The sequence below is a fragment of the Melospiza melodia genome, chromosome 7 (assembly GCF_035770615.1).
Source record: "Melospiza melodia melodia isolate bMelMel2 chromosome 7, bMelMel2.pri, whole genome shotgun sequence".
In the NCBI taxonomy this organism is placed as follows: Eukaryota; Metazoa; Chordata; class Aves; order Passeriformes; family Passerellidae; genus Melospiza; species Melospiza melodia.
Window position 1 is genome coordinate 30,962,856 of NC_086200.1, and position 24,663 is coordinate 30,987,518.

Consider the following 24,663-nt stretch of genomic DNA (forward strand, 5'->3'; position numbering starts at 1 on the left):
CCCAGGGGCTACCAGGGATGCCAAGCTGCCCCTGGAAAGGGGAACAAGCAGGGTTTGCCCCCCAGCACTGGCACGGCCGGCTCTGGAAAAGGGAACAAGCAGGGTTTGCACTCCGGGATTGGCACAAGCTCCCCCTGGAAAAGGGATCAAGCAGGGTTTGCACCCCAGGATTGGCACAAGCCCCCCCTGGAAAGGGGATCAAGCAGGGTTTGCACCTCGGGATTGGCACAGCAGGCCCTGGAAAAGGGAACAAGCAGGGTTTGCACCCCAGGATTGGCACAGCAGGCTCTGGAAAAGGGAACAAGCAGGGTTTGCACCCCAGGATTGGCACGGCAGGCTCTGGAAAAGGGAACAAGCAGAGTTTGCACCCCAGGATTGGCACAAGCTCCTCCTGGAAAAGGGAACAAGCAGGGTTTGCCCCCCAGCACTGGCACGGCAGGCTCTGGGCACGCAGGGGAAGCTGCCTCTTAGTCATTGCCACAGGCAGGGACAGAGGAACCGAGCCGGGAAAACAAGAAGTCACAGCTGCCACCACCGCCTGTCCCCAAACCTGCCCTGTCCCCGAGGAACCCCCAGGGGCCTCCCACAACCAAAAACAAGAATAAAAAAAAGGTAAAAAAAAAAAAAAAAAAAAAAAGAAAAAAACCCAGAAAGAAAGAGAGAAAGAAAACAGATTTAAAAAGGAAAAAGGAGGAGGAGGAGGAGGGTTTGACGTGTATTTTTAGTTGCTTAGCACAGCCCTGAAGTATTTCGGCAGCCACTCCCTCCGCGTCGCTGGTGTGTAACTATTCCTGTGCTGCCTCCTCGCAGGGCTCAGCAGCTCTGAGTCACCGAGACGCCAACCCGGGGCTGCCACCGGCTCCAGAGCCCCCAAAATACCCCGGGAAGGGTTTCCAGGGCGGCCTTTGCTGGGCCTTTCCGTGGGGACACGCTGGCCCTGCCAGGCTCTGCGCCCACCCACGCCCGCAGCCAGCCTCAGACTTTTCCTCCTCCTCCTCCTCCTCCTCCTCCTCTCTGCTTGTTGCTTTTATCTCGCTCCTCCCTGGTTTGTTTCATTTTTATTTTTTTTTTTGTTTTTTAGTTTTGTTTTCAGCCACGGGGCAGTGACAGCTCCCCAGATGTGGATTTTTGGGGCAGAAAAGCCCAAAGCAATCAATGCCCTTCCACGGAGCCATCTGCCACCCAGCTGCCCTTTGTGGGGGGCACAAAAATATTGAAAAAGGAAAAAAGGGGGAAGCAGGCAGGGAATGCTGCTAAAGTGGGGTCATTAAACAAATGCAGAACTCAACGAGCTCCATCACCTGACCCCAGAGCTTGGCCAGGAGATAAGCAGCGCTTGGAGGACTCTCCCCGTTGCTGCAGTGAGGATTTCTGGTGCCAGAAAATTCCCTTTGCAGCAGGGAAGCCACAGCACAGGGATCCAGAGGGAGGGAGCAGGTCGGGGAGGGAAAGTCTGACACAGCCTGGGCTTTGTTGAAATGCCACAGGAGTTTTCCAGCAGGGAGGACACATCAGCCCATCCCTGGAACTGGACGAGTGCTGCTCACGGCCTCAGCAAGAACAGCCCCGTGGCTGGTGCTGGAAATGGAATATTTGGGATTTATCCCCGACTCCAGGGCTCGGGGAAGGGCTCTGGGCCAGGCAGGGCCCAGCAGCATCACAGACACACACACACACAGAGAGAGGCTGGAGATTTATTCTCACTCACCACTGTGCCCAGTGCTACAAACATTAAAAAAATAACTCTATAAAAGCAAGTTCTCCGCTCCTTTCCAGTACAGCGGCGATGGCAGAGCCTCCAACACGAGAACCAGTTGTACAAAACCCCAAACCTGCTCGAGACGAGTCACAATACCAGCATTTCCCCCCCGAAACCCAGCTGTTCCATCCATCCAGAGGGGCTGAGGCACGCCCAGAGCCGTTCCCTTCCCCCTGGGAGCAGCCAGGAGGTTCTGAGGGTGCGTTTTGCTGATGGAAGACTGCAGTGACCTGCCCTGGGAATCCCCAGGAGCTTTCTGGGGCTGCGGGAGCTCACACGCTGTGCCCCGGGGAGGGTAATTGAGGGCTGGGGGAGGAAGTGACAGGTACAGCCAGCCAAGGTCAATCACCAGCCACCGACGGAAGAAATCGGGGTGGGAAATATTGTCAGAGCTCAGGGCTCGGTGTCACAGCAGAAATGAGAGAGTTTTCAAAAGTAAATCCACGGAAATCAACTCAAATTGATGTTTCAAAACAATAAATTTAAATCCCCCACCAGGAATAAGGGGTGCACCAGCCTCATGCAAAAGGAAAAAAAAAAAAAAAAGAAACCAAAAACCACAGAAAAAAACCCCTGCTCATTTGAAGGAAACTTCCGACCTGAAGTCAAATTAGCAATGAACTAATTGGGAAATGCTCGTTTGTCACAAAGCTCTCCTGGGAACAAGCCTTGAAGGTTCATCGCTCCTTTGAGGCACTGGAGGAACAGAACTCACTGGCCAGGAGAAGAAAAGCAAAGCTTCAGTGTTTGTTGGTTTAAAAAACCCCAAACTTTTTAGGACAATTCATATTCAGACACAACATCCTCAAGTTCAGTGTTTTTAAACCAAAACACATCTGTTACAAACAAAACAACTTTCCCAAGTTTCAAGTATTTAAAAAAAATAATAATCCAAGCGATCCAGAAAGTGTTTGCCTTCATACTGGTACTTCTGAACAGGGGAATATTTTAAATTAAACCTGGCAAGGCTGAAAAATTCACTCTCAGGAGAAGGCAGGACCTCGCTCCTTAACCATGAACGAATTTTTAAGAATATTTCCAATTATTTGCTGGCTACAAGGAGGGAAAACTCCTTGTAAAGAAAGAGGAGCACGATTTGGGCTCTGGTTCTGGCGGAGGGGTGGCACAGGGAGCGTTTGGGGACAGCCCTGAGGTGACAAGAGCCAGAGTGTCCCTGCCCTCACTGCTTGGCTGATTGCCTGCCCGGCTTCTTCTCCTGCTGGCCTCTTCCACTGCCTGGAATTCCTCGGCCACGGCCCCCAAACACACCTGTGGGGCACAGAGGGACAGGTATCAGCACCAGCAATGCCTCGCCCAGCCACGTCTCACCCCAAAAACCCGCTTATTTTGGAGCCTCAGAAGCAGAAATGTGACTTTTTGACTTCTCCTTTCGCAGCCCCAGACCTTTATTTAGGAGGTGCACAAACTCATCCCCACCTCAGCAAGTTCAGCGGCACCCCCCTGGCGCGTCCATCTCGCGATTAATGATGATCTCGTGGTAAATTGAGGTTTCTTCCCCAAAAATGGAACCAGGGGAAGCAACAGATGTGAAATCGCCCAGCCCTGAGATTTTGGGATGAGATTTATCCCCAAAACCCCATCCTGGGGATAAAGGGATTGGGTCCACCCTGCTGCACAAAGGCAGAGCCCAAAGCAGACCCAATCCACGCACCAGAGCTTCTCCAGAGGAGGGGATGTGCCCAAAACTTAAATTATTGAATTCTTCCCCAGCCTGCAGTGCTGGGGATGCTCCTCCTGCACTCGTGAGCTTGGCAAGCCAGAAGCCAAAGGAGGAGGATGAGGAGTGTCAGAGACAATAATCCTTTCAACTGTGAGCACAATTACAGCTTCCCTCCTGCCCCGTGGCCTCACAGCAAAATTGTCCTGCCTTCATTTTTTTTATTATTTTTTTAATTTTTTTTTTTTCCTTTCCCTCCTCCCTTCACGTCTCGGTAATGGGAGCCAAACCTTTGAGCTAATTAGCAAGTGCTGGAGCTTCTCCTGAAAATATTCCATCAGCAAATTGAGGCTGCCCATGGAAACAGCAGCAGGAGCTGCACCTTGGAGCTCCCCACCAGGTGGGCAGGGAAAACAGCGTGGTTTTGGTGTTTATCCCCAAAAAAATCCCAAAAAACTGCTGTGCCAAGGCAGGGAAAACAGCATGGTTTTGGTGTTTATCACAAAAAAATAATCCTAAAAAACTGCTGTGCCAAGGCAGGGAAAACAGCATGGTTTTGGTGTTTATCACAAAAAAATAATCCTAAAAACCTGCTGTGCCAAGGCAGGGAAAACAGCATGGTTTTGGTGCTTATCCCCCCCCAAAAAAATCCTAAAAAACTGCTGTGCCAAGGCAAAGGCAATGAGGGGAACCTCTATAATAAATAATATAAATAAATATAAATATATAAACACATATATAAATATAAATATCGATGACACATACAATCATATTTATATTTATATTTATATTTATATTTATATTTATATTTATATTTATATTTATATTTATATTTATATTTATATTTATATTTATATTTATATTTATATTATGGAGTGCCCTGGGATCACCTAACCCCTGAAATGGAAATGGGAAGGGTTGTTTGGGTGACCTATTTCTCCTGAAGTGGCAACCTGCCCTTTATCAGGAACATGAATTATTCATCTTCCAAAGCAGCTCACATAGTTTTGTCTCTCTCTTTTTTTTTTTTTTTTTAATTTTATTTTTAAATATAAATACATTAACAAATCAGGAAATCCAAAGCCCCATTTTAAAGGTGGAAGAAGATGATTTTTTTTTTTTTTCCCCTCGCTGCCACGAGCAGAGCCTGGTTTATTTTCACTATTTTCACCCCTTTTGTTTGCCCCTGGGCCCTGCTGAGCTGCATTTCTGCTGCTGCAGGAACCAGGAGGAGCTGAAACAGTCAAGTTGAGACTCCCTGGAGCTCCTGCCCAGCCCAGAAGGAGGGAGGGAGGGAAGGAGGCCCATCCCTGGCACGAATCCTCCCCGTTCCTTGCCAGGGCTGCCTGCTCGACTGGATCCTGCTCCAGCTTCTCCCAGACACAGCCCTGCCCTTAACACAGAGCACCACGAGTGCTCCTTGCACAAAAAGGGAGGTTTTAGAGGCAGGGATCCCATTGTCCCCTCTCCAAGATGAGGGAAAAAAAAAATTTTAAAAAAATCAGATTTTTACCTTGTCCAGCTCCTCCAACTCCCACAAAAAAATCAGATTTTTTCCTCGTCCAACCAAAAAAAAATCAGATTTTTACCTCGTCCAAGCCCATAATAAAATCAGATTTTTACCTCGCCCAACCCCCAAAAAAATCAGACTTTTACCTCATCCAGCTCCTCCAACCCCATAAAAAAAATCAGATTTTTACCTCGTCCAACCCCCAAAAAATCAGATTTTTATGTCATCCAACCCCAAAAATAAAATCAGATTTTTACCTCATCCAGCTCCTCCAACCCCCCAAAAAAATCAGATTTTTACCTCGTCCAACCCCCAAAAAATCAGATTTTTACCTTGTCCAGCTCCTCCAACCCCATAAAAAAAATCAGATTTTTATCTCGTCCAACCCCCAAAAAATCAGATTTTTACCTTGTCCAGCTCCTCCAACCCCATAAAAAAAATCAGATTTTTATCTCGTCCAACCCCCAAAAAATCAGATTTTTATGTCATCCAACCCCAAAAATAAAATCAGATTTTTACCTCATCCAGCTCCTCCAACCCCCCCCCAAAAATCATATTTTTACCTCGTCCAACCAAAAAAAAAAATCAGATTTTTACCTCGTCCAAGCTCATAACAAAATCAGGTTTTTACCTCGCCCGGCTCCTCCGACCCCGCGGCCCTTCTGCTGCTTCTGCTGCTGCATGCCCCCGCGGCCCCGGCCCTTGGACACCACCTCCTCCTTGACCATGTCGATGATCTCGTCGGGGATCCGCAGGTACTTGATGGTGCTGCCGCGGATGTAGCACTCGGGCATCCTCCAGAACTTGTCCCCGTCCTGGCGGGGGAAAAACGAGAGAAAAATCCTGATTTTGGGGGCATTTTTGGGGATTTTTTTGTTCCCAGCCTGCTGGATGCAACGTGAGCAAAATCGGCAGCTTTTGGGGCATTTTTTGGGATTTTTTAACTCGTCACCGTGAGCAAAACCTGCTGCTTTTGGGTGTCTTTCAGGGATTTTGGATTTGTTCCCATCCTGCTGGGGAGCAAAATGTGAGGCCATGAGCAAAACCTGCTGCTTTTGGGTCACTTTTAGGGATTTTGGATTTGTCCTCAGCCTGTTAGGGAGCAATACAAGCAAAATCTGCTGCTTTCTGCGGCTTTTGGGTCACTTTTAGGGATTTTTTTTTTCTCCCCAGCCTGTTGAGGAGCAGCAGTGAGTCCATTAGCAAAACTTGTTGCTTTTGGGTAATTTTTAGGGATTTTTAACTTGTCACCGTGAGCAAAATCTGCTGCTTTTGGGTCATTTTTACAGATTTTTTTGTCCCCGTCCTGCTGGGGAGAAACACGAGAAAAATCTGCTGATTTCTGCTGCTTTTGGGTAATTTTTAGGGAATTTTAACTTGTCACCACGAGCAAAACCTGCTGCTTTTGGGTCACTTTTGGGGATTTGGACTTGTCCCTGTCTCCTTGTTGGGGAGAAACAGGAGAAAAACCTGCTGCTTTTTGGGTAATTTTGGGGGATTTTGAACTTGTTCCCAGCCTATTGGGGAGCAAAATGTGAGTCCTTGGGGAGCAGCATGTGAGGCCACAAGCGAAACCTGCTGCTTTTAGGTCATTTTTTGGATTTTTAACTTTTCCCTGTCATTTTGGGGAGCGACATGAGCAAAATCTGCTGCTTTCTGCTACTTTTGGGGATTTTTAACTTATTCCCAGCCTACCGGGGAGCAAAATGTGAGGCCACGAGCAAAACCTGATGCTTTTGGGTCACTTTTAGGGATTTTGAGCGTTTCTGGAGAGGGGCAGAGCTGCAGCAGTCTCTGCTGGGAGCGTTATCTGTAACCAGCTGTGAAAAATGGGGTTTTAACTCCCCAGAACAACTGTAATTTCAATTTGTTCCTCAAAACACTCACAGAAAACGTCAGCAGGAGAGGCTGAGGGAACCAGGCCCTTCTTCCCTTCTCACACCAGAGGGGAATCGAAAGTGGGACCGGAGGCAGGAGTTAAAGTGGGGCTGAACAACCAATTCTGGTGTAAAAACTGCAGCTGCGGCCAGGATTCCTGTCCAGCTGGGAGTCACCCCACTCCTTCCCTGCTCTGGGGTGTGGAGGGAGCAGAGAGGCAGCTCTGGAGCCAGCTGGCTGTGGGCTGAGAGCCTCCAGAGCAGCTGAGGGGAATGAGGAACTCACAATTTGTACATTTATTAAAAATAAAAATAAAAATCTTCAAGCGTCACCCACCCCGCTGTGTTGTTTTCAGGCAGTTTCAGGGTTTTCCTGGGATACCACGGGCTCCCCTAGGACTCAATCTAATGGGTTGTTATATATTTATTATATAAACAAATATATGTGTATTTATATTTATTTATGTATTTATAAATAAAAATATTTGGGTGCTCAGTTCTGGAGCAGCCACCTCCCTGTGTTGCTCTCAGGCAGTTTCAGGATTTTCCTGGGATACCATGGGCTCCCCCTAGGACTAAACCCAATGTGTTATTATATATTTATTAAACAGACAAATAATTTAAAAAAAAAGTAAAAATAAAAATCTTCAGGTGCTCAGTTTTGGAGCAGCCACCTCCCTGTGTTGTTTCAGGATTTTCCTGGGATACCATGGGCTCAACCCAGCAGGGTTTTTTCAGCGAGTCGTGGAATTAAGAAGTCGTTGAACAACAACTCAGGGTTGTAGGAATAAGAACCCAGGGCTGAACAACAACTCAGGAACAAGAACCCAGAGCTGAACAACAACTCAGGGTTGTAGGAACAAGAACCCAGAGCTGAACAACAACTCAGGGTTGTAGGAACAAGAACCCAGAGCTGAACAACAACTCAGGGTTGTAGGAACAAGAAGCCAGAGCTGAACAACAACTCGGGGTTGTAGGAATAAGAACCCAGGGCTGAACAACAACTCAGGAACAAGAACCCAGAGCTGAACAACAACTCGGGGTTGTAGGAACAAGAACCCAGAGCTGAACAACAACTCCCTGGCCATGATGTCAGCGGGAGGAGGGACTGGGCCGGCTCCAGCAGGGCCCGGCTGCAGCTGGGGCGGCTCCAGCCCAGCCCAGCCCTCCCCATGTGCAGCCTGCAGGGTCCCGGGAGAGGGGGAGAGACCAGCAGGGCCCGTTCTGCTCCCTGGGGACGCAGCAGTGACGGGGGTAGCACGGTGGGGAGGGATGGATGGATGGAGGGGAGAGATCTGCAAAGGGCCTGGGCGGGAGCTGCCAGCCACAGCTCGGAGCAGGCCCCAAAGAGGGGGAGAGAGATAAAGAGAGTGGTAAAGAGAGAAAGAGAGTAAAAGTGAGGATCACAGGGTGAGGTTCCCATTACAGTACAAGAAATCTTCTTCTGGTCGTGGAATTTGGGGTTTATTGCGAAGGGCCTGGGTGCAGGGCCCTGCTGGGAGCTGCAGCCACAGCTCAGAGCAGGCCTGAAGGAGAGAGAGGTAAAGAGAGAGAAGGCAAGAGAGTGGTAAAGAGATGAGAGTGTGAGGAAGAGTAAAGAGAGTAAAGAGGGAGTAAAAGAGGACAAGGTTCCTGTTGCAATACAATAAATATCCTGGTTGTGGAATTTGGGGTTTATTGCAAAGGGCCAAGTGCAGGGCCCTGCTGGGAGCTGCCAAACACAGCTCGGAGCAGGGCTGAGAGAGGAGAGGGGGAGAGAGGGTGAGAGGGTGAGAGAGTAAAAGAGTAAAAGCTTAAGAGAGTAAAAGGGACAAGAGAGTGAAGTTCCCGTTCCAATACCATAAATCATCTTCTGTGCTGAATATTCTGATTCTCACTAACCAATGTAGTACAATATACAAATCCTATAGCATTTACATACAGCCTATGAGAATCATTACATGACCATACTGTGTTACATTTTAAACCCTAAAAACTCCTCTTTGGTCCCTCCTGCCAAGCTGTAGGGTCTGCTCTGACCCTCGGAGCTGTCTGCAAGCAGAGGGTGTTGTTCCATCAAAAGGGGGTTACCTTCATTGTTTTCCAGTTGTGCACTAACTGAGGTATCTCAAAGCTTGCTTTCATTTCAACCTCACTTATAATTTCCATATTCTCAAACTCTTTTGCCAGGCAATCACATTTTTAAGGCTTTCCTGTTTCCCCTTCCCCAGCACTGCAGCTCCTCTCATCACCACCATTACTATTATCATTATTATTATTATTTGGGGCGGCTCTGCCTGCACGGGCAAGCCCAGGCCAAGATTCCCCGGCCAGAGGCAGAGCCGGCAAACCCCGCCCTGCCTGGGCTGTGCTCGGCTGCAGGAAGGGATGGAGCTCCCGGCCCCTTCCTCGTTCCGCCTGTCCCGGGTAAACAGCCGGCTCCCGCCTCGTTGTCCCGTGCCATCTAGCGGCCAGCGCCACCAGCACATTCCGTCTCCACCCGGGCTTTGGGGGCATTTGGAGGCAGGTGAGGCTATGTCGGGGTCATAGGATGATGGAATAATGGAATGGTTTGGGTTGGGAATCAAAGATTGTCCCAATTCCACACCTCCCACTGTCTCAGGTGGTTCCAAGCCTTGTCCAGCCTGGCCTTGGACACTGGGTTGTGTCCGAGGGATGGGGACATAATCCCCTGGACTGTGGGATGGGACAGAGCCACAGCTGCTCTGGGAATTTCATCCCAAACTTCACTGCTTTCACAGGGAGGAATTCCTCCCAAAATCCTACCCAACTCTGCCCTCCCCGTGTATCCGAGGGATGGGGACACAATCCCCTGGACTGTGGGATGGGACAGAGCCACAGCTGCTCTGGGAATTTCATCCCAAACTTCCCCACCTTCATGAGAGGAACTCCCTCCCAAAATCCCACCCCAACCCTGTGTCCTCTCATTCCATCCCCTGTCCAAAGTTTCTCTCCATGTTTTTGTCAGCCCCTTCAGGCACTGGAAGGCCACACTGAGGTGACCCCAAAGCTTCTCCTCTCCCATTTCCTCAGCCTTTTTCCCCCGGGAGAGCTGCTCCATCCCTCTCTGATCATCCTGGGCTCGCTCCAACATCCCCGTGTCCCTCTGGGTGATGCCTCCCATAAAACCTGAGCTACTGAGCCTTTGGAAGCAAATCTCCAAGGAGAAGGGAATCACCACCTGTGTCCTGACTTTGCTGTCACCTCCTCTGAGTCTCCCTCCCGCTAAATGCAACAGCAGTTCCTCATCCCAGCCACAAATTCCTAAATTCCACCTCAAAATTCCCTGCAAACCTCACTCAGGGTGTCCCCCCTGTCACCCTGGTGTGCCCCAGCCACACCACCCCACACTCCTGTCCTGGAGACAGCGGGAACTGGGCGGTTTGCAGGGGATTTTTGGGAGAACAAGGATCCCTGGCAGCCCCTTCCCGGGGGGATCTGGCATTCCAGGGCTGGGAAAGCACAACAGCAGCTGGGCTCTGGATGTGGAGAGGGGATCAAAAAGATTGATTTGGGAATAAAAGAATATTCCCATTATTCTTTTGGGAATAAAAGAGATTGGAGGGAATAAAAGAGATTGGAAGGAATAAAAGAGATTGGAGGGAATAAAAAAAGAGATCGTGGTGTTTGAGGCTGCCTGGGACAGGTAAAGGCTCTGGATTTTGGGAAACCGGGATCAGCATCACAGCACGTGGCCCCCCAGTCCTCACCCAGGGGGATGAGGGACCCCAGCCCCTCAGGCTGTGATGTGCAGAGAGGGGGCACACACAGGGCTGCTCCTTCACTATGGGCACTATCAATAATTCAATGACCGTTATGAATAATGACATTAAATCTGCATTTCAGGCAGAGGTTACACTTCCATAGCAGCGAGGTGAGCTACAGCAGAGCCAGCCTGGCTGCGGGGACCTTTGGGGACAGATCTGGGTGCCAGTCCTGTCTGCTCCCGGTGCTCCCCGCGGACCCTGCCGTGCCCGGTACCGGTACCGGTGCTGCAGACTTACCCGCGATGTGCAGATCACCTCCCGCAGGTTGATGTTCATCCAGTTGTCGCAGCTCACCAGGTGCCCGTTGTACGTCTCCCCGTTCTTCAGCTCCACCAGCTGCGGGAGAACGGCGGTCACGGGGCGCCGGTACCGGGCCGTGCCCGGTGCCACCGGCGCGCTACCGGGGAGGGGAGCGGGGCTGGGCCGCGCGGCCCGTACTCACCATGGGGTGGTTCTGCGCCGTCTTCAGCAAGGACAGGGGCAGCTGCGGGGGGAAGAGAGGAGAAAGGCCTCAGCATCGACCGCCAACGGGACACCGGCCGGGGCACCAACCCGAGCACCGAGCGGGCACCGGGCACGCCATCCCGGGCGGCGGGGATGAGATGATGCAGGCCCTTCCCTCCGATTCAGCCTCCTCCCGAGCCCGGTGCCCGGTTCCCCGTTCCCCCCGTTCCCGGTGCCCCGCTCACCATCGTGCCGGACCGGGAGCCGCCGCCGCGCCGGGCGCTGCCGCTCAAACCGCCCCCGGCTCCGCGCGGGACCAATCAGAGCGCGGCGCGGTCCCGCCGCAGCCAATCAGAGAGCGGCGCGGTCCCGCTGCAGCCAATCAGAGCGCGGATCACGGCCCGGCCGCGCCGCGCCGCCCGGTCCGCGCCTTTGCGGCGGCACCGCCCGGGACTGGCCGCGCCGGGACGGGACGGGGCGCGCTCCGCACCGCCCGGTACCGCGAACGCGCTTCGTGCTGCCCCACAGCCGGCCAGCGAACCCCGCGAGGCTCAGGGTGAGCGTTTTATTTAACCAAATTCCCCCCCCGAGTCCCGCCGCTGAGGCGGGCGAGCGGGAGCCCCTCGGGCTGCGCCGCGCACGGACGGTGCCGGTGATCGGTAACGGGGGAAGGGCTCCAGGCCCGTCCCGCTGCGGGACTTCCGCCGCGGCGGCGGAAGCGGCGGGTCCGGGCGGCGCGGGGCGGGGCGGGCGGCGCGGGGCGGGGCCGGGCTCAGTGCGGGGCGGCGGCGGCGGGACGGGACGGACGGACGGACGGACAGACGGTCGGACAGACAGACAGACAGACACGGGACGGGACGGGACGGACGGGACGGAGCCGCGATGGAGAAGCCGCGGCGGGCGGTGGTGGTGACGGGTACGGGGCGGTGAGAGGGGAAATGCGGGGGTATTGAAGGGGGACCCCGTCCCTGCCGGGGCACTTTGGGGGAGCCCTTCCCCAATTGAGGGGGAGGCTGCCAGGGAAGGGCAGGGCTGGGGGGGGTTAAAGGGTCTGGGGGTGCAGCTGGGGGACCCCTGCTCCGGGCTGAGCAGCGGCTTTGGGGATCCTTTTCCTGATTAAAGTGACCGGGGGTAGGGGCGAGACCCCTCCCCGGGCTTGGAGGGGGCGCTTCTGTGTAATGGGGAATTTGGGGGAGAGCGGGAATTTTGGGGACCCCTTGGCTTGGAGGGGGCACTTGGGGGATCTCTTCCCTGAGATAATGGGAAGGTGAGCAGCAGACCCTAAGGTGAGGAGGGTCTGCTGTCCCATCAGGTGGGGACTGAATGGGGAGCAGGGGCTGTTTTGGGGGGCTGTTTTGGGGGGCTGTCCCCAGTGTGGGGCGATAAATGGGGCGCAGGGCAGAGTCTGGGGGGCTTTGGCTCGGGGGTGTCAGAGCTGGGGGGGTACAGCGGCGAGGGGCTTTCCTAACATTTACCCACCCAGCTGGCACTTGGATCCCCTTTTCCTATATGTGACCCCATCCCAAAGCTTTGCTCTTCACCAGAAGAAGGGAACGGATCCCCCCAAGGAGCAGGATTAATGGGGTGCAGGGAGGGGGGGATCCCGCTCTGAGCCCCCCAAAGTGTGGGAGCTGCCCCCCAAGGCAGCCCCGAGGCTCTGGAAGGGAAGAATAAGCGAGAGGCCCCGGCCGTGTCAGCCCCTCCCGGGGTACAAAGGCAGCCCGGGGTGATTTGTGGGTGAGGCCGCCCTGTGACAAATGGGGAACTGGCCCCAACTATTCAGGTCTCCCCCAGCAGCTGAAGCCGGGGCCGTGTGAATAGCGGGGCAGCCGTAACCATGGGCAGAAAGTGCCTTTGGCAGGGAGCAGGTGGCAGATCCTGCCTTTCCCAGCCCCAAATCGGCGGTGACTAAACAGAAAACTTGCGTCAGGAGACGTTCTGCTGCTCCAGGCTCCTCCACGCTCCGTTTTTTCCCTTTTTTTTTTTTTTTTTGGGTAAATTTCAGTGAAGTCTGGTTGCGAAAAGGCAGCGGTTGCCTTGTGATTTGATAGCTCCGTGGATGTCAGGAAGGAATTCCCTTCAGCACTGGGGATCGTGTCGTGTTCCCTGTGGGTTCCCAGCCCGGGTAGCCGAGGATAAACGTTATTTGTGCACAATTTCTTTTTTAGAATCATTAAGGAGATAATCCCACGGCCATCCCTGCAGCTGGTTTAGTGCTAATGAGCCTTGCAGGGCTGGATGCGCTGCCCACAAAGTTCCCTCTGTTCCCCAGAGCAGGGATAACCCCAGCTGTGTTTGTGCCACTTGGGTTTGGAATTTGGAGCCAGGGGAATCCTGCCCTGTGCCTGGGCACCTGTGGAATTCCAGCCTTTTTATTGCTAAAACATGGATTTCGTTTCTTTTATGGGATCGTCACGCTTTATTTGGGAATTCAGCTCCGGGGAGCCGTGTGGGACTTGCAGAAACAGCTGGCAAGGCATTAATTTGCCTCCTTCCCCCTGTCAGGGTTTGTCTCACACCCCTGCAGCTCTGCTCGCAGGAAAACACCCCCAGCTTTTTGGGTTTTGTGAGGAATATTTATTTTGGCGAGGCGGGCTGAAATCCACGGGCGTGGACGAGCCCACGCTTGGGAAATTCCTGCTGAGGTGCAGCCCGGGGAAGGGCGAACCCCACGCTTCCATTAAGGTGTCAGCTGATATTTGTGGTCCCTCTCGGATCCTTTCAGGGGCTGGGCAGAATTTATGTCTCCTAATTGCAGCAGGCTCGGAGGGCAAGGCTGACATCTGAAATTAAAGCATATCGACGTTACGCCCAGATAAATTGCCCAACCTTTGTGTGCTTGCTCAGGGAAAAAAAAAAATGATAAAAAGGTGTTATGGATTACCAGTTAACTCCAAAGTTATTCATTAGGAATTTGGAGGTGCTGAGGGAAGTGGTTTTGGTGACACCCTGGTAGCCTTTGCTGGGCTGTGGGTGTGCTGTCAACAGCTCTGTTTGTTTCCTTGGGAGGTGTAATTAATGCTAACGAAGATCTTGGAGAGGACCCTGAGCGGGGAAGGAACATTTGAGGCAGGCTTGTGGAAGCATCTGCTGTGGGCTGAAGCAATCAGGAATAGAAAATCCAATCATGATTCTAATTCTGTGCCATCGGGCAAGTTAGCTGGTGATAACCAATTTTTCTAACCTGGGCAGGAAGGAAAATTCTACTCCCCAAGAAAAAAAAAAAAACGGGTTTATTTTCAGGCAATTTATTGTTTTCTTTCACTGTACAAGGCTGGAGTTGAAATATTTCGGTGCAGGTGCCTTGTTTGGTACTCAGGTGTAAAGAAATAAGGATTGAGAGGTAGAAGTGGAGGTTTTTTTTGTTTTTTTTTTTTTTTTTTCCAGGAAAGCTCAAACCTCTTTGCAACTTGAGTCAAATCTGTGAATTTTCCCTCTCTTGCAGGGTTTGGGCCGTTTGGGGAGCACGCTGTGAACGCCAGCTGGATTGCAGTTCAGGTAACCCCTGAATTCCCCTCTTGGGAAGTGTCAAAATCGAGGACGAATCCCTACAAATTTGTGCTTTCAGCTCTTTTCATCACCTACAGCTTCTCCTGGAGCTCTCTGCAGATACCCAGCTGGGTAATGTTTGATTCCCTGCTCAGAAAACAACCCCCGAGCTGGTGGAGTTTAATGGGAGTGGGTTAATGTAGCTGAGGCAAGTCAGGAATTCCCAGCTTTGGGCAGGGAGCGTGGAATCTTCCTGGAGGATTCCAGACAAACAAACCAGCCAGCCCAGGGCAATCTGGGTGTTTTCCTCTCAGTTCTGACTTGAGCCCGGGCCAGCTGGTTCACCTTTAAACCCAAGCTCATCCCTGGGAGGAGACTTTGGTGGGGTTGAGTGGCAGAGTCTGATTCCCACTCAGAGCTGCCTCATTTTTCCCCCCTGGATCCTCCTTTCTCTGTTTGGGAGAGTTTCTTTATTTGGGAGAAATGCTTTTCCTGCCTGCTCAGGAGAATCAGCTTTATGCCACTTGTACCTGCCTGGGCACGTCCCTAAAATCTGGAATATCCTGAGAGGGAAAAATCCAACAACTCCTGGCCGTGCACAGCACACCCCAAAATCCCACCCCGAGCCCAGGAGTTCACCTGGGTGGTGCTGGCATCCCACAAATGAGGCAAAAAGAGGGAATTGAACTATTTTTTAAGGGTTTTTTTGCTGTAAAAACACTTTTCACAGGGATGGTGCTGCCACATTATCCCAACACTTCCTCCTTTGTCACTTCTGGATGGGGTTTGTGGCAAAGCCCCTGGGAATTCCGTGGTACCTTTTAGTGCAGTTGCCCAGGGAATTAAATCTGTTTTTCTCCCCACCACATCTCTCTCCCCTTCAGAGCTCTGAGATTAATATCTTCTTCCAAATGCTTTTAAATTAAATCACAAACTCTAATCAATTACAGCCAACTCGTGTCCAGCTGCCTGATGCGTTGGCTGGTGGGAGAAGACAAAACCTTTGCCTCCAAGAGCTTTTTTGGGAATGAATTTATTTCATTTTGGGTTTAATTTTAATTTATTTTTAATTTATAATATTAAATATATTTATTTAATCTATTTATTAAATAAATATATTTAAATTTGGAGGAATATGCAGGTTGTGGATGGTGGGAACAAAAACACAGGTCGTTCCTAAAAACCAGAAGTGAGGCTCAGTGATTTGGTTTGTTCTTGCTGGTGTTGTAAATAGCTGCTTTTATTTTAGAGGAGACAGACAAAAGGGTGTTTTTGGAGCAGGAGGAGTGGTGGGTGTTGAGATGTTGCTTGAAAAGAAAATAAACAAACCTAAAGAGAAACAGCTCCGGGCGCTGGTGGCTGCTCAGCTGTGTGGCTGATGGATGAAGTCATCCCCTCTGTTTAAAAATCCATTTTTAGGGGCCTGGGGGATGGCAAAACTCAGAGTCGGGGGTGTTTTGGGGGGTTAACCCAGATTTGGGGGTGTTTTGAGTGGATAGACTCAGAACCGGGGATGTTTTGAGTGGATTTGGGATGTTCTGGGTGGCTAAACTCATAATTGGGGAGTGTTTGGAGTGGCTAAACTCAGAATTGGGGATGTTTGGGGTAGACAAACTCAGAATTTGGGATGTTTTGAGTGGATAAACTCAGAATTTGGGATGTTTTGAGGGATTTGGGATGTTTGGGGTGGCTAAATTGGGAACTGGGAATGTTTTGAGTGGCTAAACTCCGAATTTGGGATGTTTTGAGTGGATTTGGGATGTTTTGAGTGGCTAAATTGAGAATTGGGGATGTTTTGGATGGATTGGGGAAGTTTTGAGTGGATTTGGGATGTTTTGGGTGTCTAAACCCAGAACTGGGGATGTTTTGAGTGGATTTGGGATGTTTTGAGTGGATTTGGGATGTTTTGAGTGGATTTGGTATGTTTTGGATGTCCAAACCCAGAGCTGGGGATGTTTTGAGTGTCCAAACCCAGAGCTGGGGATGTTTTGAGTGGGTAAACCCCGAATTTGGGATGTTTTGGGTGGATTTGGGATGTTTTGGGTGTCCATACCCAGAACTGGGGATGTTTTGAGTGGGTAAGCTCAGAATTGGGATGTTTTGAGTGGGTAAGCTCAGAATTTGGGATGTTTTGAGTGGGTTTGGGATGTTTTGGGTGTCCAAACCCAGAGCTGGGGATGTTTTGAGTGGGTAAACCCCGAATTTGGGATGTTTTGGGTGGATTTGGGATGTTTTGGGTGTCCATACCCAGAACTGGGGATGTTTTGAGTGGGTAAACCCCGAATTTGGGATGTTTTGGGTGGATTTGGGATGTTTTGGGTGCCCAAACCCAGAGCTGGAGGATGTTTTGGGTGGATTTGGGATGTTTTGGGTGTCCATACCCAGAACTGGGGATGTTTTGAGTGGGTAAGCTCAGAATTTGGGATGTTTTGAGTGGATTTGGGATGTTTTGGGTGCCCAAACCCAGAGCTGGAGGATGTTTCGGGTGGATTTGGGATGTTTTGAGTGTATCTGTGACGTTTTGGGTGCCCAAACCCAGAGCTGGAGGATGTTTTGAGTACAAACCGGCGGCTCCGTGTCGGGATTATTGTGAGTGAAAACATCAGCTGGGAGGCAGCGGGGAGGATTTGCCTCTCCTTGCCCCGTCTCAGCCCCCAGAGGCCCAGACAAAAAGGAACAGCATGTCTTTGAGCCGGGCTGAGGTGGGCATTGTGCAACTTTCAGACGGGGACTCCATGGAGCGCGGGGGACACAAAGGCGTGTCTGAGTCCCCGAATCCCAGACGCTGTGATCTGCATTTTAATAGCGCAAAAATCAATTAAACAATCTTTCTAAATCCTTCCTTAGCTCCGGGGCTCGGCTAGTTCTGGTTTATTACGTCTTTTATTGTGCTGCATCCCGAGGATAAAATTCTCTCCTTTTTTTTTTTTTTGTTCTGTTTTCACTGCTCCTGGTTTTATTTGGGTTCTCCCACAGAACACGGGCACGGTGTGAGTTTGCCCTGGAAGTGCAGTGAATTTCTGTCTGGTTTTGCAAGCTGACTGATTTTTACACATGGCTACCTTAAATAGTGGCAGCAGCAATCTGATAATGCTGCTGAAATGAAAAGTTTCGAAATTTCACCCAAAAAAAAAAAAAAAAAAAACCCAATGAAGTGTTTGGGTTTTTACTCATGGGGGAGAGCTTTCCTATAAAACCAGCAGGAAGAAAAACTCCTTTCTGCCTTATTTTGAGGCTCACAGCAAAACCACTCTGTGTTAATTTGGGTTTGCTGTTTTGAGTTTTCATCTTTTTAATTTTCAGTTCAGGATTTTTATTTTTTTTTTCCTCGGGTGCAACTTTTGCTGGGGAGGGACTTTCAAGAAGAAATCACTAAAATGAGGTTTTGTAATCCGGTTTTCTGCCCTCCCTGCTGTGACTTAGGTGTGGACACAGGTGTGACCTGTGGGCTGTGAAGCTGCTGGGCTCCTTCATCCCCCCAAAGTGCTTCAGGCTGAGGAGGAGGAGGAGGAGAGGGGTCAGAGTGCATTTTGACATTAGGAAGGACAATTGCTGTCAGGGTGTCTAGACAGACCTGATAAGGATATTAGAGGCTCACAAAGAGCAGCATTGTGCAGGGGTCAGGGAATGGGTCACACATGTTCTGTGTGCTCTGGTTGTCAGGTGGACAGGGCTGGGGGGCAGAGCTTGTTCAGGGACGGGGGGGGGAAGGTCACAAACATCTTCATTATGGAGCGCTGGGCCTGGGTAAAGGGAAAGTTGGGGCTTGGTAAAGTTAAGGTTTAAGTGGCTGGAGGGTTCTGTTTTCGTCCAGCAAAACTTGCCACCATCAAATCCATCCTCAGGAGCGCTTTCCTTCTGAATCCCCACCATCAAATCCATCCCAGGGGCTCTTCTCATCCCAACCACCAAATCCATCCCCAGAAGCTCTTTCCTTCCCTTCCCCACCATCAAATCCAGCCTCAGGAGCTGTTTCCTCCTGAATCCCCACCACCAAATCCATCCCCTGGAGCTCTTTCCTTCCCAATCCCCACCATCAGACCCATCCCTAGAAGCTGTTTCTTAATCCTTACCACCAAATCCATCCCCAGGACCTCTTTCCTTCTGAATCCCCACCACCAAACCCATCCCCAGGAGCTCTTTCCTTCCCCACCCTTCACCTTCAGGAGCATCACTTCTCATTATTATTAACACTCTTAAAAAGTGTTTGTTCTCCTCCTGAGGGGGCTGGCTGGTGGTTGAGCACTCTCATCTGTAAACTCCTTTATTGAGGCTCCAGGTAAGGTTTTGAAGGCAGATTTGTGCAGATTTGTGCATCCCTTCCGTCCAGCGGTGCTAATGAATGTCTGAGTGTGCCAGACACTAATCAATACAGCCAGGCTTTAATATCAGCCTTGCCCTGGGAGCCAGAGCCTGTGATTTATCATCCTCGCTCATATCTGCTGCTCTCTCAAAGTGTCACTTTGGCCTTTCTGGCTGTTTTAGTTATCTTAAATCTTGTTACATCCCTGTGGTTTGGCTGTGCAAGTGTGAAAGGTGTTTTTTCCCTCAGTAGAAAACCACTCATGCTGATGAAAACACAGAAAAACAATGGCAAGACACTGCTCATGTTTAAATGGGGGAGGCCTCAAACCTCAACTTGTCTTCTCCTTTCAAGTGCCTTTAATTTTTAATTTCTAACCTGGGGGAATACAAGGTTGGAGAGTGAGAACAGCTGATCTGCAAGGAGGAAAACAAAACCTGAGAATTGCTTCAAAGAGCAGCTCGTGGCTCTGGTGACCGAATCCAAACCTGGAACAGAGATAAATTCAGGAATATTTTGAAATGTCCTTTGATGGCTTTTACTGGAGAACCTGTGGGCAGGGGGAACTCCCAATTTTGGGATCCTACAGTGCTTTCCTGTCAGAAACACTGGGGAGAAAAAAAACAAACCCTTTCCTCTGGTTTTAAAGTCTTTGTAAGGTATTTAACTGCCACTTTGTTTTTTAAAAGGTTTGGAGGAAATTGGCTGCGTTTATTGCCAGGATATTTGGGATGTTTTCATGGCAGAGAGGGAGGAATCATTTACAGGGTTAGCTGAACCACCCCAGCCCTGAGAGCTCTTTATCTGGGAATAAATGTGAAATTCCTCTGCAGGCCAGCAGCCCTGGGTGATGGATGAAACCCTGCCAGTTCCACCTTTCCCACGTTGTCATTTTTTTGGAAGGAGCAGGATTGTGACAGTCTCCCTCTATAAATATCAGAGCCAAGGCTTCCCTGGCAGCGTGGGTGCTGCTGGAACTATTGTCAGTTAAATGTTGATTTCTGTGTCACACACACATCAGAGCCACACAAACGGTTCTGTGGGTGAAACTCTGCTTGCACGCAGGTGGGGAGATGCCTTTGTTGTTGCCATTATGGGTTTGGGGTTTTTTACATTGCTGTGAACTCACTGCAGGTGCTGTTTATGAGCTCACACAACCTGGTGTAAACTGTGTGTTAATTCCTCACTCTGCCATTGAACCTTCCAGGAGTAAATCCTCTGCTCATCTGTGTCTGACCATCTTGGTTTTGCTTTGCTGGTGCTTTCAGGAGCTGGAGAAGCTGGGGCTGAGGGATGACGTGGATCTGCACGTCTATGAGGTCCCTGTTGAGTACCAGACCGTGCAGAGACTCATTCCTGCCTTGTGGAAGAAGCACAGTCCCCAAGTGAGTGAGTAAAGCGAGGAGGAAAAAACCACCCAGCCAAGGGTTGGAACCTGCAGTGGGCACCATGGGAAGTCTCCTTTTTCATTTATTCCCTCAGCCTGGCAGTCCTGGCTGGACTTTTTCCTCTTTTGTGGTGAGAAATATGTAGGATTTTACAGCTGGGAGTGCTGCAGCTCCCAGGAGCAGTGGGTGTGAAGGGGCCACTGCAAGGCACAATTCCTCCCAAGAATATTTCTGGGTTCCGCATTCTCTGAACCTCAGAGAAAGGAAAAACACAATTCTTATCATTTTCTGTGCCTGTGTTTGTGCCAAAGTAGAATGCAATGTGGAGATTGCTCACCCACAGTGATGGTGTTTGGTTCCTTGGCCTGTCAGGAAATAGCCCCACATTGCTCTGCACACAGAAAAGCAAGGCACAATTCCTCCCAAGAATATTTCTGGGTTTCACATTCTCTGAACCTCAGAGAAAGGAAAAACACAATTCTTACCATTTTCTGTGCCTGTGGTTGTGCCAAAGTAGAATGCAATGTGGGGATTGCTCACCCACAGTGATGGTGGTTTGGTTCCTTGGCCTGTCAGGGCCAAGTGTGTAACCCCACATTTCTCTTCACAGAGAAAAGCAAGGCACAATTCCTCCCAAGAATATTCTTATGTTATTTTCTGTGCCTGTGGTTGTGCCACAGCAGAATGCAATGTGGGGATTGTTCAGCCACAGTGATGGTGGTTTGGTGCCTTGGCCTGTCAGGAAATAGCCCCACATTCTCTTCACACAGAAAAGACACAATTCCTCCCAAGAATATTTCTAAGATTCACATTCTCTGAACCTCAGAGAATGATCAAACCAATTCTTATCTCATTTTCTGTGCCTGTGTTTGGCTTCTTGGCCTGTCAGGGCCTGGTGTGTAGGCCCACATTTCTCCTCACAGAGAAAAGCAAGGCACAATTCTTCCCAAGAAAATTTCTGGGTTCCACATTCTCTGAACCTCAGAGAACGATCAGAACAATTCTTACCACCCAGCACAGGTTGGACTCGATGACCTTAGGGGTCTCTCCCAGCCTCATTATTGTGCGATTTTGTGATTCTGTGATTGGGATTTTTGCACAACCCAACCCCGTCCCTTGTCCCCTGGCAGCTGGTGGTGCACGTGGGCGTGTCGGGCATGGCCACCACTGTCACCCTGGAGAAGTGTGGCCACAACGTGGGCTACAAGGGGCTGGACAACTGCCGCTTCTGCCCGGGCTCGCAGTGCTGCGTGGAGGGCGGCCCCGAGTGCATCGACTCCATCATCGACATGGACGCCGTCAGCAGCAGGGTCAGTGCCCTGGGCCTGGATGTCACTGTCACCATCTCCAAGGACGCTGGCAGGTACGGGGCCTTGGCGTCTTATCACTGTTGTGTCCTTATCACAAGGGTTTCACTCCTTCTTGGTGTTTTCTCGTGGTCAGCTCCTCAGAGCACTGAGTCTTGTTCGCAAAGCAGCCACTGGCCTCAGTTCCCTCCTCAGCCAGTTATATATTTACATTTATATTACATGTTTATATTTATAAAATATATTTATATTTATATTTAAATATATTTATCTATAAATATATAAAAATGTATATATTAAAATGTATATATAAAATTCTATAAAAATTCCTGCCTCACATTCCCCTAAATCCCAGGGTGCCACCACGATGCTGAACGATGGGGCCCCTACAGCTCATTTTATCTGGTTTTATCCTTTTTATTTTGAAAAAAAAAACAAGAGTGGTCTTCACATTTCTTGTCCTAAATTGAATTAAAACAATCCCAGACTCACAATTCCTGCCTCACATTTCCCTAAACCCCAGGATGCCACACGATGCTGAACGATGGGGACCTCACAGCTCATTTTATCTGTTTTTTTTCCCTAATTTTTCACTGAATAACCCCTGGTTTTGTGTTGCAGGTACCTGTGTGACTTCACCTACTACACCTCCTTGTACCAGAGCCATGGGAGGTCAGCGTTTGTCCACGTGCCTCCTCTGGGGAAACCTTACTCTGCAGAACAGCTGGGCCGGGCCCTGCAGGCCATCATAGAGGAAATGCTGGATTTTTTGGAGCACTCTGAAGACAAAATCAATTGTCAGCATGAACACTGAGCAGCCTGGCCAGGAGCTCTCCTAGTATTGCACTTCCAAAAATTTTTCCCTGCTCTGATGAAGTATTGGGGGGAAAAAGAAATATAAATCAAGCAACAGTTCCAGACCCAGAATTGGAGACGTCAAAAAAAAAAAAAAAAAACCAGAAAAAAAAAGGAAAATTCTACAAATTCTGCTTAGAAATTAACTTTTTTTGTTGTTGTTGAATCTGTGAGCTCCAGCCTGAGCAACAAAGGATTCAGAATCTCTTCTTTAGGACACCTGCAGCTCCTGATTCCCGAGGGGTTTGTGCTGTTCCTCACCTGGGCCAGCTCACCCAACCCTCTTGTGGCTCATTCTTGACATGAAAGGTTTGCTTCCAGGTGGTCTTGGGTTTGTTTCCCCCTCTCCTGACCCAAATTCAAGGTGATGGTGTGGAAGCACAGCTGGAGCTGTGGGGTTGGCATGGAAAGCAGAGTTTGGTGGGCATGAGGAGCCTGGAATTGCTCGGCTGGAATGGAAAATTATTTTGGGCGCTGATTCCTCTCTCCACACCCTCCAGACACCTCAGGCTGCTTAGCTGCAGTAGAAGGGATGTGTTTGGGATCCTTTTGGAACCCAAATCCAGCTGGAATTTTTTATTTTTAATTTCTGGAGCCTGATCCTAAACCTTTCCAAATCTCTTTTTCCCTCTTGGCCACCTCCCTTCCTCAAGGAGCTCCTGTACCAAACACCTCGGTTCAAATGTGTCCAAAACCAATCACTGATGGATAAAGAGCTTTGCTGAGGGCCACTTCCCCCACGGGAGACCTTTATCCTGGTGCTCCATGCTGGTTTTGAGGTGAAGGTTCAGTAATTTATCATTTCCCCAGCTGCAAATTCCCCCCTCGTGCTCCAGGTTAGGAGAGCAACGTTGAACTGAGATCCCAATTCCACCTGGATTTGAGTGGGGGCATAAAAGTGCAGATGGAAGTCTTCAAAATCCCTGCAAAAAAAAAATCAAATTTCAGCTCTTCAAACCCAATCCCACTGCCTGGGGAGCAGAGGGAATTATCTGAAATTCAGGAATTCTGCTCAGAGTGAGGATTCCAGGCTCTTTGCTGGTGTCCCCTCCCAATGGGAGGGCTCAGAAGTGGTTCTGGCTGCTCCTGGGGGTTTCCCCAGGGATTCTCTTGGGCCTCAGCAGGTGATGCTGGTCCTGTGAGGAGATTTTGCTGCCAAATTTTGAGATTGCAGCAAGGAAAACCCAGCTGGATTTGGAGCAGGACCAGACACCAAACTGGGAGCTGAGGCCTCGTGGAGAGGCCACGTGGACGGCGAGGTCTGTGATGCTTTTACAAATAGATAGAAATATATCTATAAACGGCATTTTAAACATTTTAAAGGTTTTTAAACCCCGTGGTTTTGAATTTCTCTGGTGCTGACTGGCTCTGCTATTGTAACTCTCAGTGAGAGCTGCCCTGGGCTTGCCAGGAGAAGTCTGGTGACAAAACCCGTCCTTGGAACCCCCGGGATGGGACAGAAACTCTGCACTGAGGGCACCTGGGCAGGGGGATGTGTTTGGATGGACCCAGGGAAATTCCTCCTCAGTTCTCCAGCCAGGAATTTGCCTTCAAGAGAGGTATTGTCATTGCCATCCACTCCAAGGTAGCACTTGTCAGATTTCCTGATTAGTAATTTATTTTATTTAATATTTTGTTGAAATCTTCATGCTTTGACACAGTTTGTTTTTTTTTTTTTTTTTAATTTTTATTTTTGTGATTAGTTGAGCTCCTTATCCCCATAGCATTTATTCCTTTGTTGGTGGGAAGTTTTTTTGTCCTGGGTGTTTTTTAGCTGCTAAACTTGGGGAAGAGGAAATGTCCCAGGGGGTTTGGTGATGGAGCAATCCCAGAAAAACAAACAAAAAACTGAATTAATTCACCTCTGATGTCACTGTGGGTGAAATGGAGGTGGGAAACCAACAGATTGGTGAGGCCACAGCAAAATTGCAAGGGTGGGATCTCAGCAGGGACCCACAGAGGGGTCAGGGAGGGATCAGCATCTCCTGGTGAGATGGTCCCTGTCCGTCTGTCCGTCTGTCCATCCCTGGTTCTGCACCCCTGGGTGTGTCTGGGGGTGCCCTGGATGGATCTGGGGGTGCCCTGGCAGTGCTGAGGATGCTCTAGGGATGCCCTGGATGGATCTGGGGGTGCCTTGGATGGGTCTGGGGGTGCCCTGGCAGTTCTGGGGGTGCCCTGGGTGGGTTTGGGGGTGCCCTGGATGGGGCTGGGGGTGCTCTGGATGGATCTGGGGGTGCCCTGGATGGGTCTGGGGGTGCCCTGGATGGGGCTGGGGGTGCCCTGGAT

At 50.2% G+C, this 24,663-nt stretch overlaps 2 protein-coding genes across 4 annotated transcripts; one reads left to right on the top strand and one right to left on the bottom strand.

Moving 5' to 3' along the window:
- Positions 1 to 1,680: 1,680 nt before the first annotated feature.
- LSM4 (LSM4 homolog, U6 small nuclear RNA and mRNA degradation associated) lies at positions 1,681 to 11,352 on the bottom strand. The gene is made up of 5 exons (XM_063161183.1): positions 11,281 to 11,352; positions 11,034 to 11,075; positions 10,829 to 10,927; positions 5,579 to 5,762; positions 1,681 to 3,028 (listed from the first exon to the last, which is right to left on the bottom strand). The coding sequence occupies exons 1-5, from the start codon at positions 11,281 to 11,283 to the stop codon at positions 2,940 to 2,942; spliced, it is 417 nt and encodes a 138-aa protein (XP_063017253.1). The 5' UTR covers positions 11,284 to 11,352; the 3' UTR covers positions 1,681 to 2,939.
- Positions 11,353 to 11,522: 170 nt separating this feature from the next.
- PGPEP1 (pyroglutamyl-peptidase I) lies at positions 11,523 to 23,699 on the top strand. Of its 3 annotated transcripts, none has more exons than XM_063161175.1 (5): positions 11,523 to 11,591; positions 14,481 to 14,533; positions 20,096 to 20,212; positions 21,346 to 21,578; positions 22,144 to 23,699. In XM_063161175.1, exons 4-5 carry the CDS (start codon positions 21,373 to 21,375, stop codon positions 22,334 to 22,336), a joined length of 399 nt encoding a protein of 132 aa, XP_063017245.1. In that variant the 5' UTR covers positions 11,523 to 11,591; positions 14,481 to 14,533; positions 20,096 to 20,212; positions 21,346 to 21,372; the 3' UTR covers positions 22,337 to 23,699. The 3 variants fall into 3 exon arrangements, with proteins under 3 accessions (XP_063017245.1, XP_063017244.1, XP_063017246.1); XM_063161174.1 differs by lacking the exon at positions 11,523 to 11,591 and adding an exon at positions 11,829 to 11,951; XM_063161176.1 differs by lacking the exon at positions 11,523 to 11,591 and having other exon boundaries at positions 14,528 to 14,656.
- Positions 23,700 to 24,663: the final 964 nt, after the last annotated feature.

Bases quoted from the DNA above. Each gene is read 5' to 3' on its own strand.
- LSM4 (XM_063161183.1), bottom strand. The intron at 5,763-10,828 runs GTAAGTCTGCAG...TTCCCCCGCCAG, and splicing joins AGGTGATCTGCACATCGCGG to GACGGGGACAAGTTCTGGAG. The intron at 3,029-5,578 runs GTAAAAACCTGA...TGTGCCCCACAG, and splicing joins GGTCGGAGGAGCCGGGCGAG to GTGTGTTTGGGGGCCGTGGC.
- PGPEP1 (XM_063161174.1), top strand. From the start codon at position 11,918: ATGGAGAAGCCGCGGCGGGCGGTGGTGGTGACGG. The intron at 11,952-14,480 runs GTACGGGGCGGT...CCTCTCTTGCAG, and splicing joins GCGGGCGGTGGTGGTGACGG to GGTTTGGGCCGTTTGGGGAG. The intron at 21,579-22,143 runs GTACGGGGCCTT...TTTGTGTTGCAG, and splicing joins ATCTCCAAGGACGCTGGCAG to GTACCTGTGTGACTTCACCT.